Source organism: Spinacia oleracea, chromosome 6 (assembly GCF_020520425.1).
Source record: "Spinacia oleracea cultivar Varoflay chromosome 6, BTI_SOV_V1, whole genome shotgun sequence".
Classification (NCBI taxonomy): Eukaryota; Viridiplantae; Streptophyta; class Magnoliopsida; order Caryophyllales; family Amaranthaceae; genus Spinacia; species Spinacia oleracea.
The window spans coordinates 96,583,178-96,599,040 of NC_079492.1; the positions used below are offsets into that span (position 1 = coordinate 96,583,178).

Sequence of the window (15,863 nt, forward strand, 5' to 3'; positions counted from 1 at the left end):
TGAACTTGCGGACCTGAGGTTCGGTGATGGAGGAGACAGCTTCGGCTTCGATCCATTTGCTAAAATAGTCTACTCCTACAATCAACCACTTTTTCTGGTTCGTAGCTGAGGGGAAGGGACCAATGATGTCTAACCCCCACTGTGCGAATGGTAAGGGATATAGTGTTGATTGCAAGGTTTGAGCTGGTTGATGGATAGCTGGTGCGAACTTTTGGCATTTCTCGCATTTTCTTGCCATCTGCTTTGCCTCGGAAACCATAGTGGGCCACCAGTATCCAGCCCGAAGGGCTTTGTGTGCCAATGTCCTGCCTCCGATGTGGTTTCCGCATATTCCGAGGTGGATTTCTCTTAGGATATAGTCAGCGTCTGCTGGACCCACACATTTTAGCAGTGGAGCGGAGAATGATTTCCTCATGAGCTCTCCTTCGGCGTCGATGATGAACCACTTGTTGAATCTTTTCAGCTTTCTCGCCTATAGCTTATCTTCGGGAAGTTCTCCCCTTTCTTTGTATGCAATTACTGCGTCCATCCAGCTGGGTTCGGTACGTAAACTGCATACTGTGGGGAGTGGCAAGTCAATGCTTCTCTCTTTGTGAACTTCCACGTGGATCGACCTGTTTAGGTCGATGAGTGTTGAGCTTGCGAGCTTTGACAGTGCGTCTGCTTGCGTGTTTTGTCCTCGGGGGATGAGAATGACTTCAAAGGATCTTAACTTTGACGTTAAGGATTTAATTTTCGCTAAGTAAGCTGTCATGCTGGGCCACTTGGCCTCATACTCCCCTCGGATCTGGTTGGCTACAAGCTGGGAATCAGTTTTGAGGCAAACATGCTTGGCCTCCAGGGATAAGCAAAGCTCTATCCCTGCGATTGCGGCCTCATATTCGGCCTCGTTGTTAGTTTCTTTGAATCCGAACTTCAATGCATACTCTATGCTTTTCCCCGTTGGGGGGATTAATACAACTCCTGCTCCTGAGCCGTTTACTGTGGAAGATCCGTCAGTGAAGACCTCCCAAGTGCTTTTCGTATCATCCAGCATTTCTTGGTATGAGCACTCGGCCAAGAAGTCTGCCAACGCCTGTGCCTTGATGGCGGTCCTCGGCTGATATTTGATGCCGAACTCTGATAGTTCGAAGGCCCAGGCGGCCAATCTTCCTGACCTCTCTATTTTGTCGAGTACTTTCTCGAGTGGTTGGTCGGTCAGTACTGTGATCTGATGGGAGTCGAAGTATGGCCTCAGTTTTCGTGCAGCTACCACCACTGCATAGGCAACTTTCTCGATGAGCGGGTACCGAGTTTCGGCGCCTGTGAGTGTTCGGCTGGTGAAGTAGATTGGCTGTTGCTTCTTCTCTTCTTCCCGAAGAAGCACTGCGCTGACGGCTCCAGGGCTGACTGCGACATATAGATACAGGGTTTCCCCCTCCTTTGGTCTGGCCAGTGTCGGCAGTTGAGCTAGGTGGGCCCTGAGTTGCTGAAAAGCCTCTTTTTGCTCCTGCTCCCATATCAGCTCGGGGTCCACCTTCCTCGGGACCCCCTTTTTTTTGACTGGTTCTGCTTCTCCCCCGGGGAGGCTCTTTGGTTTTAGTGCTTTGAAGAAAGGGGCTCCCTTGTCCGAGGCTTTTGATATGAACCTTGTTAGTGCGGCTAACCTGCCGGTTAGCCTCTGCACGTCTCTCTTGGTCCTCGGCTCGAGTAGATCCAACGCTGCTTGGACTTTGTCCGGGTTCGCATCGATTCCTCTTTCGCTCACCATGAATCCGAGGAACTTCCCTGACTTCACCCCGAAGACACATTTTTTTGGGTTCAGCTTCATGTTGTATTTCCTCAGATTTCCGAAGGTCTCTGCCAAGTCTTTGACATGGTCTTCCTCCTTAATGCTTTTTACGATGGAGTCATCCACATAGACCTCGACGTTCCTCCCTTTCTGGTCGGTGAAGACGTGATCAACTAGCCTCTGGTAGGTAGCGCCGACATTTTTCAAGCCGAAGGGCATCATTTTGTAGTTGAACACTCCTGCGCTCGTGATGAATGTTGTCTTCGCCCTGTCGTCGGGGTGCATGAACACTTGATGGTAACCTGAAAAGGCATCCGTGAAGCTGAGCAGTGCATGGCCGCTGGTGGAGTCAACCAATTGATCTATCCTCGGCAGGGGATAGCAGTCTTTGGGGCAGGCTCGGTTCAGATCTGTGAAATCCACGCACATTCGCCAAGAGCCGTTTGCTTTCTTGACCATCACCACGTTGGCCAACCATTTTGGGTACATGCATGGCTCGATGAATTCGGCTTCCTGCAACTTTTTTACCTCTTCGGCGATGGCTTTGTTTTTCTCCGAGGAGTAATTCCTCTTCTTTTGTTTGATTGGCCGAGCTTCAGCGTTGACGTCCAGCTTGTGACAAATCAGCTTCGGATTTATCCCTGGCATATCTGCTGCTGACCATGCGAAAATGTCTTTGTGATCTCTGAGCAGTTGGATCAAATCGATTCGGAGCCCCGAGCTTAGGCTCTTGCCTATTCGGACGCTCCTGTCTGAACCCTCCTCGAGGAAGATATCCTCCATTTCTTGATCTTGCTCGAGAGATAGGGTTTCGGGACGGGTATCGACCTCTGCGGGAGATAAGCTGCTCGTGCCTGCCTTTCTCCTTTTTGCCTCGTTCTCCTCTCCTGGAGCATCTTTCTCCGCCTCTGAACCGTCTCCTAATTTGGGCTTTCGGACGGCGGTGTGGCAGGTTCTTCTTGCAACCTCTTGATCACCTCTAATTCGTTCGGCGAATCCTGCGTCCGAGACGTATATCATCAGCTGATGGTATGTGGAGGGGACTGCTTGCATCTTGTGAATCATGGTTCTTCCCATGATTACGTTGTATACGGAGTCGCATTCCATCACCAAAAATTCGTCCCGAAAGGGTTTTTGCTGCTTGGCCTTCGCCCACTGTGACTGGTAGTGTGATCTTTCCTCGAGGGATAGCTGCGGATCCGTTGAATCCGATCAGGGGGTAACTGACTTTCGTCAATGCTTCCTCTGACTCCTCGAGGATCAGTTGCTCGAAGCAGTTTCTGAAGATGATGTTGACGGCACTTCCTCCGTCGACCAACACTCGGTGTACGTTGTGGTTATTGAGGTCCATGGAAATGACTAAAGGATCGTCATGTTTGTACTGGACTCCGAAGCAATCATCGGCAGTGAAGGTCATGTTCGGGGGGCGTGGTTGGTTGTCTCCCACTGCGCTGAAGTTGACTCGATGGGTGAGAGCTCTTAGGTGTTTCTTGCTGGCCTGGCCAGACTTCTGTCCCCCGAACATCACTAGGATATCATTCTTCTTGTGCCCTGTTGCTTCGTAGACCCTTTTCTGGGGTTGCTCGTGTTGTTTGCCACTTGCGGCTTTTTCTTTTTCCTCCCTTCGGTCTAGCAAGTATTGCTTCAGATAACCTCGGCGAACGAGGTCCTCAATGTTGTCTTTCAGCGAATTGCATTCTTCGGTGTGGTGACCGAAGTCATCATGAAACTCGCACCATTTGTTCTTGTTTCTCCGAGCTGGGTTGGACTTGAGCTTCCCAGGTAGTTTCCACTTTTCATCATTTCTGTTGAGGCTAAAGATTTCCTTTCGGGGCAGAATTAGTGGAGCGTAGTTAGCGTACTTGGGTTGAAGTTCACCCCTTCTCCCGTCTTTCTTCGGGCTCATTTCTCTAACTCCTACTTTCTCCTTCCCTTTCCTTGAGCTGCCCTCGGGCTTGCTCTGGACATTTTTCGTGTCTCTCGGATCCGACGATCCTTTCAACCTTGCAGCAGCTTTGTTGAACTCTTCGGTTCTGATGAATGCATCAGCCATTTGGAGCACGTCGGCTATTTTGGAGGGGTTTTTCATCGAGAGCTTGTCACGGAATTTCCCTTCCTGGAGCGCGTGCTTCAAGGCGAAGATGGCCACATCTGGCTGCAAGTTTGGTATGTTTGTTGATTCCTTCATGAATCTGGCCATGAATTCTCTTAGACTTTCGTCTCTTTCTTGTTGGATTAAGGTCAGTTCTGCTGTGGTTCGCTCGGGGCGATTGTTGCTCACGAACTGTGTGCAGAATCTCTTTTTCAGCTTCTTCCAGCTTTTGATCGATCCCTTCGGCAGCGATCTAAACCACTCTCCCGCCACTCCGGTTATCGTGGTTGGGAAATATTTACACCAACATGCTTCGGAGTAGGGGCTCAAGAACATTTGATGTTCGTAGGAGATGACATGATCCCTCGGATCTGCGATTCCGCTATATGTCAGGTGTGCTGGCAGCCTCACCTTCGGAATTTCTTCCATGATCAGCTCGTCCGAGAAAGGGGATGACGTGGGAGTCATGATTCTTTTCCCGAGTCTAGCCCTGATGCCTTCGTTCGCCGAGGTTCTGTGATTAGAACGTTCGGGCGTACGATGGGGGCTAGGGGTTCGATCATGCCTCCTGTTTCTTCTTCTTTCTCGGCTACTGACCTCGGGTCGTTCGTCAGATCTGCTTGATTCGCCTACCCCAAGTCTCGTATGGATCGAAGGTCTTAACCTTGAGTGGACCGAGGGCCTCAACCTGCTGAGCACCGAGCTTCGAATCCGAGTGTTATGAGTAGTCGATTCGCTTTGGAGAGCTGTTGGAGTAGGCGATGGTCTTGCAAACCAGTCTGGTTGTTGTTGTGCCCTTTTTTGGGTGTCCCACGTGCTTTCCATCCATCTCGACGTCAGGTGTGTTCCTGTCAAGGGAGGGAGCTCTCGTTCGGGTCTTGACACCTCTACACTGGGCGGTTCGTTCAGCCTTCGCCTGGTCTTCCTCTCCTCTCTGCGGTCTTTTGCAAATCCTTGCTGCTTCTCATTGAAGAGGAAGTTTTGCATGATGGTCATGGCCGCAGCGAGCTCTTCCCTAGTTGGAATCGGAGGTCCTGCGTTTGTGGCGGTCGTAGCTCTGCTTGGCTGTGACCTCGCCACCGATTGAGCGTGCTCCTCTTCGTCAGATTCCGAATCTGACCGCACTATCATATCGACATCATTGTTGTTGACAACATCATTAACCATTTTGCAGAAAGAGGTGGTTAATATCTTTCAAAGGCTTTGAAGTGTTCTTCCCCACAGACGGCGCCAAATTGTTCCGATGTTGTAAAGATGGAAACAATGGGCTTCTAATGAAGGCCCTTTCGTGTGTGTTGAAGATCTTGCTTGATTGAATGAGTTGAGTCCGAATTCACCTGCACAAGAGCAAAGTCACTAGCCTCGGGTGTGTTTCCGAGGAAAGCCCCTCCGATGCCTAAGTAAGAACGATGCTTGGATTCTAGAGAGAAGTTCTCTAGAAGAGTAGTCTTAAGGCGATAAATTGGACGTACCTTGAGGTGTGAGCCTTGGTGGCCTATTTATAGTGTTTGCATAATAAATGCCCATAGGTCATTTATTGCTATTGGGCCTTGGGCCTTAATGGATGGCTGACTAGCCATTGGTAGGTTTGATGCCGTTGTTTAGAGCCATTGGGCTTTGGACTTAGTGGCCCAATTGAGAATCAATTGGGAGCCCAAACATCCAATTTACAAGATATTCTTATGATTAGGCCTTACGGATGCATGCATCATGTTACAGCAGTGGGGCTGTCAAAACTAACCCGAACCGTTGAACCTGTTGGGTTAATCCGAATTGTTAAGAACCTGAACCGTTAATAACTCGTTAGTTGGAACCCGAAAACTAACCGAACCGATAACATTCAACCCGAACCCGAACCGACTCGAAAATATTGAACCGATTAAGACCCGATACCCGATAACAAACCGCCATGCGTCAACCCGAACAGTTTCTACCCGAACCGAGTGGACCCGAAAATCGTTAATGACCCGATCGATTTATTTCAACCCGAACCGTTTCAACTCGGGAAAAACCCGTTCACAGCCCGAACCTTTTACAACCCGAACCGTTTAGAACTCGAACCGTTTACAACCCGTTTAATTCAAACCGTTTATAACCCGCAATATCAAATATGATACTAACATGAGTGTTTCTAGGTTTGACTTTGCAGGTGCTCCATTAAAAAAAGCATCAGGGTTATTCACCCGACCCCTTTCTGATTACTTACAGCAAATGGCTTATTAGCTTATTAGAGTAATAAAATGTAGAATGTTATATTCCTTAATTCTTGACAATGTTATAAAAGTATAAAACTCATTAATTTTTATTGTTTTATTGACTCGTATTCAACTGACTAATCGTCTAATCGATCATTAAACTAAATTGATCTAAATATATAATTACACAATTAAATCGTTATAGATTTAAATTCTTACATAGTTATAATTATTTGGACTTTTAATTTAAACTAATCATGATCATCAATTCATCAGTTATTAGCTTATTAAAATGTAGAATGTTAATATTCCTTAATTCTTGAACATGTTACAAAAGTATTAAACTCATGAATTTGTATTATTTTATTAGCCTTGAACTCTTTTATTGACTCGTATTCAACTGACTAATCGTCTAATCGATCATTAAACTAAATTGATCTAATTCAATACCTTATACGCTTATAACCTAAAAACTAATCGAAAAGCTATGTTGTTTTAATTGAATCGACTTAATTCATTAACAATTGAACTTGTTTGTCTCGTTTCGTTGTTGAACATGTTAGTCTCGTTGCCGTTTAAACTAATATGAATACATGACAAACCTGTATTTACAACCTTTACAAATTCATTACGTATTAATTCATCATTATCGATTATTAATCACTATGTTATTAGTTTTTAGTTCATCAATACATGTGGGGGAGGGCATAGATGATTTTGATTCCATTTGAATAATATGATTGGTAAATAAGCTAAAAGAATACTATATCAAAACATTACCGTTATAATCCTAAATGGTTCGGAAGGAAGGATCCTAGGTGCTTGACTGCTTGTACTTTGTTTAGTATATTTATAAATTATGAATTTCAAATGTTACATCTCTTTAATTTTTGGCATTAATGTGATACTACTAATTACCTTCAACGCTTAGTACTTTTAAATTTCCAATGTGATTCAAATCTTCATTTAAAAATAAAAACATAAAAATATTGACGATTAAGTTAGATTATTTGGTTTTCACATGGTACTGGTTTTTTCTTTTGATATGAGATGTTGGTAATCAAGGATAGAATATTTGGCACAAAATATTTTAGATTGAAAGGTATTTTAAAGATCGCGGAACATTAGGAATATCGGGATGTTTCTTACTCCATATTATATAAAATTAGCTCGATTGTACTATGTGCTTTATTTACTTTCACAAGGGGTCTACCTTCTTATTCACCAATACATTTTGAGTGAGCAAATTTCATATTGGTTGTAATTCGGTATTTTCCAAAGTATTATTTTCACTTTTCTTTTTGAATTTTCTTTAGCAGGTTACCACTAATCATAACCTCAACCATAATTAATGAAGTAAATTTAATAAAAAAAAATTAGATTATATTTGAACGAAATTTATTCAAACAAAAGAAAAGATTGTGAAGTTAAAAATATGAACAAAAACCTTTATTCCATATACATATTATCCTATCCAAACCCTTCTTTTGAATGGACATTAAGGAAAATTTTCAACCCTACTTAACTTAGTTTCATACTCTTAGCTAGCATTTTTATTAGCCGTATATTGCAATTAAACACTTTAAAATAATATTTTTTGTTAAAGAGCACAAAATATAATTTATAGAAGACTACATAATTTATTGAGATGTATATTAGGAAGTGAGGGAGAAACTTAATTTTATACCAAATTTAGGTGTAGTAACCTTTAGGAGACAATTTTTCTACAGCATAGCACTTTATTCTTTGTTTATATTTCTATACTCCCATTCACTAATAAACTTGATATAATAAAGAATTCCTAAAAGTTAAAAAATAATAATTGTATGACATGCTCTTACCAAAGCTGACAAAATGTGTCTATGATAAACAATTCGTTTACAAAATAGTAGAATCTTTGGAGAATCGGAGATTCAAGTTAAACTTTGGAGAATCAATTTTCAAGGAACTTCATGCTGCTGCATTTGAGAAGCTACTCAACAATATTGGATGGATTGCACAAAAGATCTCAATTGATGTATTCATCAGGGGAGAAATACGCGTTGCACTCTTTTTCCCTTATCCAAGGTTTTGTCCCACTGGGTTTTCCTGGTAAGGTTTTTAATGAGGCAATATTTCAAGCGTATTATGTACTCTTTTTCAAGCGTATTATTGAAATTGCTATGTACCAAAATTACAATGCATACTCAAGAAGAATATAAGCTATCTCTCCATAAGTTTTGTTAAATTGTCTTGCCATTACAAATGAGACACCAGTTTGTGTCATTATATCACATCACAATATGTCCAAATTATAGTATTTTATAATTTCAGTGATCACTTTGGGAAGATAACCAGTAGTATCGAATGAAATATTTTATATGATATTATATAGGCATGATGTGATAATCCAGGCCATCCGGGTTTAAGAACACCCGTTATGAGAATTTGAAAATTCTTATCAAATAAAATTTTATGTGCTGACACTCCCTCATATGTTGTATATATTCAAAGGCAGAACAAAATGATGAGGTTGAGTTGTATTTCAATCAAATATTTATAATGAAGATTGAGAAAATAAATACAAGAGATATTAATTACTTTGAAAACTTGTATAATGATATGATAGGTGACTTGAAGTTTACCATGATAGTAAGTGACCCGAAGTTCACCATAATCATAGTAGGTGACTTGAAGATCACCAAGAAGTTTACAAGTGTTTTGTAATTGATTTAAGTATCATAAATCGCTTGATTGGGGCAATCATACGTCAGCACAAAATGAGAAGATATGAAAAAAATAAAAAATACAACTGCACAGTGTATCTACTCCCCATGATCAATGTTAATCTCCAGAAGAGAACGAAAGTATGAAACAATTATCAAAATACACATTGAAAATTGTATTATTAGTTGGTGATAGATTTTACGCCCCAAAATATATTGAAAATATTTTCTCAACTTAGGGGGAGACGAGCTAGAATAAGTTGGCAAAATTGAAAGATAATATATCGATCCCCATATGAGTGTGTGTAAATGCCAACTGTATGTTCTCAAAGTATGTTTGGACATAAATATATATGACTTGATTATGTTAAATTGTTACATGTTCAGATGCATAAATGTGTATAATGGTCATAGTGCTCGATGTTACTATAATGATCTTGCCAATATTTATTTAAATCTTTGCACCTGAAGTGTAGATTATATATACGGTTCCAACATAATGATGAGATATAGATTTATTTATATGAAAAGGGCAAGATAATGCATTTGATGATATTTTTGAAAATAAAGAAAACACTATTAATTATATAGTGTATGGAATACCCTTGAAGTGGTATAGATATCTGAAAAATAATAGATGGCCCGTGAGAAAAGGTGAATGGTACAATTGAATAAGTATTCAGATACCATTGATAAATAGCATGAAAAGTATATGTTGAAGAATTTTGATGATACCGGTAGATGATGGAACCGAAATATAATGCATATGCGAGAAATAATGGATTTTAAATAGGGGATCGTAAATCTATGTCTGTTTCAATGTAGACATAACTATAATGATCAAATGAGCTCATGGACCTGAAGTCCAACAAGTTATGGATTTGATATATCCACACTGTACAGTGTTTTGCATTTGAGTCTTACATTCATATACATGTGTAGTGAATAGGTAAATGCATCATTCATCATACATTGTTTTATATTTTATCAAGTATGATGTAGAATTATTAAGTTATAATTTCATATTACATGCTTCAAAACTATTATGATGTCGTATATAAATATGCATCCAAAGAATGGTATGACAGATTTGCAACTTTATGAATATTATAAGAGGAGTTTCTTACTTCAATGGGCGAATAGTTGCGAAAGAAGTATATATATAATGTTGATTTAATAGCATGTTATGAATCATGCAAATAAGAAAAGTTCTTGAAGAACTTATACATGATGTTCTTAAACATCTAGATCTGTGAGTTTTGCATATGAATATCACAACATTGATGAGATATTGTCAAAACTTTAAAAGAGTGTTTTTGAATTGACAATTCAACCTGAAGTTTGAGTACGTAAGAGTTATGAAATACGCATACTCAATTATTCGAAGAAGAATTCTTGTACAAATATGAATCATTTTAAAATATAAGATAAAAGTATGTCTCATGATGAATTTTATTTTATGGTACAGAAGAACCATAATATAAATAACATTATTAGCTATATTATATCTCCAAGTTGGACGATGATATTGTTATTTATCTTGAATTTTCATGACCAAGGAAAGTTTGATCATTATTGATTGAAAACTACCATGTATGACCTCCAGAAGAAGGTATATATGTCCAATATGTATGGATAAGTTTCATACAAGAAAATGTATCTATCTAAGGTGAAGCTAAAGTATTATGCATCGAGAAACTCGAAAACAAACGTATCGAATGAGATAGAGAAAAACAAATGATCTTACAGGTACTATTTTCAAAGCATTGGTGATAAAGATATTCACTTTATCTGTTCAAGCGGAGAATTGGAGATTCAAGTTAAACTTTGGAGAATCAATTTTCAAGGAACTTCATGCTGCTGCATTTGAGAAGCTACTCAACAATATTGAATGGATTGCACAAAAGATCTCAATTGATGTATTCATCAGGGGGAGAAATACGCGTTGCACTCTTTTTCCCTTATCCAAGGTTTTGTCCCACTGGGTTTTCCTGGTAAGGTTTTTAATGAGGCAATATTTCAAGCGTATTATGTACTCTTTTTCCATCACTAGGTTTTTATCCCACGGGGTTTTCCTAGTAAGGTTTTAACGAGGCATAATCTTCAATAATGGACATCCAAGGGGGAGTGTTATGAATATTATGTGGATGCCCAATATACCCTTAGTATATTTCCAGAATATTCTAGATCTTAGGGTTTATTGTTCCCCAAACAAACCCTATTCTATTGTATGTATATATACCCCATTGTTCATGGAATAAAACACACAGTTGTTCTCTCCCAATTTCTCCCTCTCTTTCTCTATATTTAACAAATATTCTTTTTAATTTTGGAAGGGAAAATATTATCATAAATCAAATATAGAATATAATTATTCTGTTTAATTAGGGCACGATAAAAGAGCGAGAAAATTTTATTTGTGAGAGCGACACGTGTCAATTTTACTTTTAGGAGCTTATCTTTTAGTATAGTTATAGATAGATAGATAATCCCTCCGTCTCATAATTATAGTCCCGTTTGACTAAAAATATTTTAAGAAAAATGGAATATAGAACATGACAAAGTGGAATAAAGTACAAATGATGATTGAATTGTATGGAAAAGTAGAATAAAGTACACGTGAAAGAAAATATAATACATAGAAAAGTGAAATATAGGAAATGGGTGGGGTTTTCAATTCATTTTTAATTAACATAGTACATGGAAAAGTGGAGACCTTAGTAGCCAAAATTAGAAACAGAACTATAAATTTGAGATGCGCGATTTAAAAAACATGACTATAATTTTGGGACGGAGGGAGTATATTATTTAAGGCATGGGATAGCGTGTGATGAGATAAGCTGACTGCTGACCTGACACTTGCCATACGGAGGGATTGATTCAAAGAAAACGTAACAGTTCCAACTTTGTAAGCAGTGGCGGTACCAGGAAATTTGTGTTAAGGGGTTCGAAATTAAAACATAAGTCATCTTTTTTGTCCAGAGCGTACATTAGCATATTTTATTGATTTTTTAGGTGCAAATAACACGTTTTATACATACTGTAGTACATAAGATAAATAATTAAAGTTTTTTTTTTAAAGATAATGAATAAAAACAAAATACAGTTTCTTTTAGAACATTGTTAATTTTCAAATTTAGAAAGACATTTAGTAATAGGAATGTACAAAAACAATTATTTATTAAGAGTATTAAACTATTGCTACTAAGAAAGAAAAGGAAAAAAATTCATGTCGCTGGGAGTCGAACCCACGACCACACACACTAAAATGAATGGGGAAGATTATTTCCGCTCCAACCAATGCTCCAGCTTTTCCTTATTGTCATTTTTGAGCGCTTAATTGTACATAGAGTTGAAATTTCGTAATTTCAGAATCTTGCGAATTTCTTTTTTGTTTTTGCCAGTACGGGTTCAGTTGAACCCGCTGAACCCGTACTGGCGCCGCCACTGTTTGTAAGGGGACTAAGGGTGACGTGGAACTCGTATCCGTTGATCCTTTTAGACTCTCGCGCAACTTCGTTCATGTCACCCATCTTTCCTACTTTTCCTAAATTTCAAAACACATGTGTATTCTATTCGTATCCAATCCGATTTAGCCTTTATTTCTTCACCCGGCCGTTCTGATTTATTTATTTTCTTTTTTGTTCTGATGCGATTGCTTTTTGTTTTTTCTGGTTTCCCATCGACCACCGTGACCATTCCATCCATGATCCATCACGAGCCGACCCCTTGTGGGTTAACTCCTATTTCACTCGTTTATCTAACTTGATGTTCATTTTAAGTAGAGTTGACAGTTTCGATCGTGTCACCACAACACGACTGAAAGATACAACACGACACGAGTACTCGACAATAACATGGAGTTATAAAGAGAAATACAAATTTGATATGATAAGAAACCAACCAACGGCCCATTAAGATTAATCTATCATACGAAGTATTAGACTATTATCATACATTTTCTATAATTTTGATAAATTTTATCGACAACATAAAATTAACATTGGACCAAACACGAACACCAACAGGATCCAACACGACATAGTTGTTACCTCTACCGCTCTACTCCTTGTAAGTTGTATCCCATATTTGTTTGTTTTTTTTTCCATCTAAAACACAACTTTATCCTAACTTACAAATATCCATAAATCCCACTCCAGACGAATTGCGTGGCACTGATTCATTTTAATTTTATGGTCATCCTTATCGTAAAATTAATTTTACATTAAAAGATTCTTTAAAGTTTTGACACAATAATTCATTTCTAAGGTGCTTAAATACTCCCATTTTCTCAATCGTTTATAGCAAAAACATATTTGAAGTAATTAAAAAAAAAAATGACATCATCCATTTCATCTTCTTCCTCATCAATTGAACACACACTTTTACGACCTCAGAAGTTTGGTGATCAGCTCATCAATGGCGTATCATCTGTATCTGTGAAGAAGAGTTGTTTGGTCTCCATACGGTGTCGTTTTAATCTCCCCTATAGAAATTCTGGTTATAGGTAGATGTTTTTCATTGGTGTTAACCAAGCTAGCATTTTACTTTTTTTTAATCAATTGATTCTTAGTTTTTTGCTGTACAATACTACTACCTCTGTTTCGTTACATACGATCTGTTTGTTGCAATTCTATAAGAATTCCAATTGTTTTAGGAAAATTTTGTAATATTAATCCAACCTTTGGCCGGTTTTCTTTTATTAATCCCATCTACGACATATTTTTTAATAATCCCACCTTTACTACCCAACGACTTTTATTGGGCTTAAGTGACCGATAACCGGTGAAAAAATCATCGAGATGGTGATGATTTGATGATGATGACTGAATATATCGAGGGAGAGTACTTCCACGTAGGGACATATTATCGCCTACAATAGGTTTATGACGTTTTAGGCCCAATAAAAGTCGTTGGGTGGTATAGGTGGGATTATTAAAAAATATGTCGTAGGTGGGCTTTATAAAAGAAAATCGGCCAAAGGTTGGATTAATATTACCAAATTTTCCATTGTTTTATGGGTATATCTAATTTGGTTAAGAATTTAATAATGAATATTAATATTAATGTAAGGTTAACTGATAGTAGTAGGTCAAGAAGGGCTGGGGTGAGTAGCAATGCAGAGGTAGTGAGTACAGGAACACCAATATCTGTACCGGTTCGTGTAGCTCATGAACTTGTTCTAGCGGGCCACAACTACTTGGATGTCCGGTAATTATTTTTTCTCTTTGAAAAAATTATAACATGGAAGTAGCTTATCAGTTATCACATTGCATACAGAGTAATTCGGTTTGATGTGTATTAAATTTTGATTATTTGTGTTTTTGCAGGACTCCGGAAGAGTTCACTGCTGGGCGTGCACCCGGGGCTGTAAACATCCCTTACATGTTACGACTTGGTTCAGGTTTGGTTCGCTTAACTTACTACTCCCTCCTCCCTCCGTCCCTTAATATTCGACATTTTTGACTTTTTGTACTAAGGGATACACTTGTCTTTTTCGGCCTGTTATTTTTAATAACTTATCAACCCCACCCTCTAATTAAATAATCTATCTACACCCCACCCCCACCCCTTACCCCCTTAAAATAACATGATCCCCACTTATTTTAATTATTAAAATATCTATCCAACCGCAATTGTTTTATTACTTTATTTCATTCAATTTTTCTTCTTAATACACATACCCGACCAAATGTATCTCTTAAATAAATACGGAGGGAGTACTTAATAATAATATTAAGTATTTCTATTTCAGTATTAAGTAATAGTCCGTATTATATATTAACTGTTATTATTATCACATATGCTTGCTGACTAATTGCAGGGATGACAAAGAACCCCAATTTCCTACAACAAGTGTCATCACTATTTGACAAAGAGGATGAAATCCTTGTTGTAAGTTTCATCCATAAACCTCGCCTTTTTTTTTATTATTGATAAATGATAACATTCTTTTTTGTTTAGGGCTGCCAAAGTGGAAAGAGATCACTTATGGCTGCTAATGACCTTCAATCCGCGGTAACTATTAAAAATCGTTTTAGATATACATGAATTATCTTTCTGAATCATCTTTATTAATCAAGTTGTTCAATTTACAGGGTTACACGGGCATTGTCGACATCGCTGGTGGTTATTCTGCTTGGACCCAAAGTGAACTCACAACCGAAGTTTAATACCAATCATTATGATTATTAACTAATTAATACCACTAAATGTAGTGCACATCGCATGTAAACTACTGTATTAAGTTGTACATTTTCAAACATCTTTCTGTAAGCCTTGAGCTAACAACATAATTCTAATGTCCATACCAATATAGCCTTCAGCTCTACTTTTTTCGCGCTTGACATTTATTTCACATCAATGTCTTCTCTCATTTTGGCTAACCAATTAAGAAATAAGTTTGGCTGATACACTTTGAAATTGGTGTAAAACTAGACTACTTTTGTATGGTGTCTTAAAATTACGATTTGTAGTTGTGTCTCTGCGTAAGCTCTTTTGTATTACACAAGTGTTAGGGGCCGTTTGGTTCACACAGGGTAAAGGAAATGAAATTAAAAAAGGGTATGGAATAGAATGGAAAGCAAATCCCTTAGATTTTAAGAGTTGTTTGTTTAAACATATCCAAACAAACCCCTAAAAATCCCACCACCAATGTCTCCGCGACTCCCTGGCTCTCCCTGACCCGCGACTCCTTGTCTCTCCCCACCCGCGACTCACTCTCGCCCGGAAAGATCTAAAGCCCTACCCGCCGGCAACCCAATTTCACCAGCAACTGCCGGCAACTCGATTTCCACCGCCCGGGAGTTTGCTAGAATATAGAATAAAGATATACACACAAGAACTTGATGTTGAGTAATTTTTTTATATTCAAATAACACTCCGATCTCGCCAGCAACCTTCAAATCTCGTCAACAACTCGTCGGCAACTGAGTTGTGAACTTGCCAGCTACTCGCCAGACACCGTCGGCCTCAAGGTTGGGTCGACAGTTAGGGGGGCGTCGACACCAATCCGTTGCCCAGGACGCTGGCTCAAATGGTGGGGGGTTGGTCTATGGTGGATGTGGTGGTGTGTTGATGGTGGATCAGAGAAATGGAAT

The 15,863-nt window shown here is 39.0% G+C and overlaps 1 protein-coding gene across 3 annotated transcripts; it reads left to right on the top strand.

Annotated features, from left to right (window-relative positions):
• Positions 1 to 12,993: 12,993 nt before the first annotated feature.
• On the top strand, positions 12,994 to 15,094 carry LOC110799701 (thiosulfate sulfurtransferase 16, chloroplastic). 3 transcript variants are annotated; one of them, XM_056833225.1, is made up of 6 exons: positions 12,994 to 13,270; positions 13,849 to 13,974; positions 14,094 to 14,167; positions 14,588 to 14,658; positions 14,739 to 14,781; positions 14,862 to 15,094. In XM_056833225.1, the coding sequence occupies exons 1-5, from the start codon at positions 13,101 to 13,103 to the stop codon at positions 14,763 to 14,765; spliced, it is 468 nt and encodes a 155-aa protein (XP_056689203.1). In that variant the 5' UTR covers positions 12,994 to 13,100; the 3' UTR covers positions 14,766 to 14,781; positions 14,862 to 15,094. The 3 variants fall into 3 exon arrangements, with proteins under 3 accessions (XP_056689203.1, XP_021860667.1, XP_021860668.1); XM_022004975.2 differs by having other exon boundaries at positions 13,010 to 13,270; positions 14,728 to 14,781; XM_022004976.2 differs by having other exon boundaries at positions 13,017 to 13,270; positions 13,852 to 13,974; positions 14,728 to 14,781.
• The last annotated feature ends 769 nt before the right edge of the window (positions 15,095 to 15,863 follow it).

Bases quoted from the DNA above. Each gene is read 5' to 3' on its own strand.
- LOC110799701 (XM_022004975.2), top strand. From the start codon at position 13,101: ATGACATCATCCATTTCATCTTCTTCCTCATCAATTGAACACACACTT. The intron at 14,659-14,727 runs GTAAGTTTCATC...TTTTTTGTTTAG, and splicing joins AAGAGGATGAAATCCTTGTT to GGCTGCCAAAGTGGAAAGAG. The intron at 14,782-14,861 runs GTAACTATTAAA...TTCAATTTACAG, and splicing joins CTAATGACCTTCAATCCGCG to GGTTACACGGGCATTGTCGA.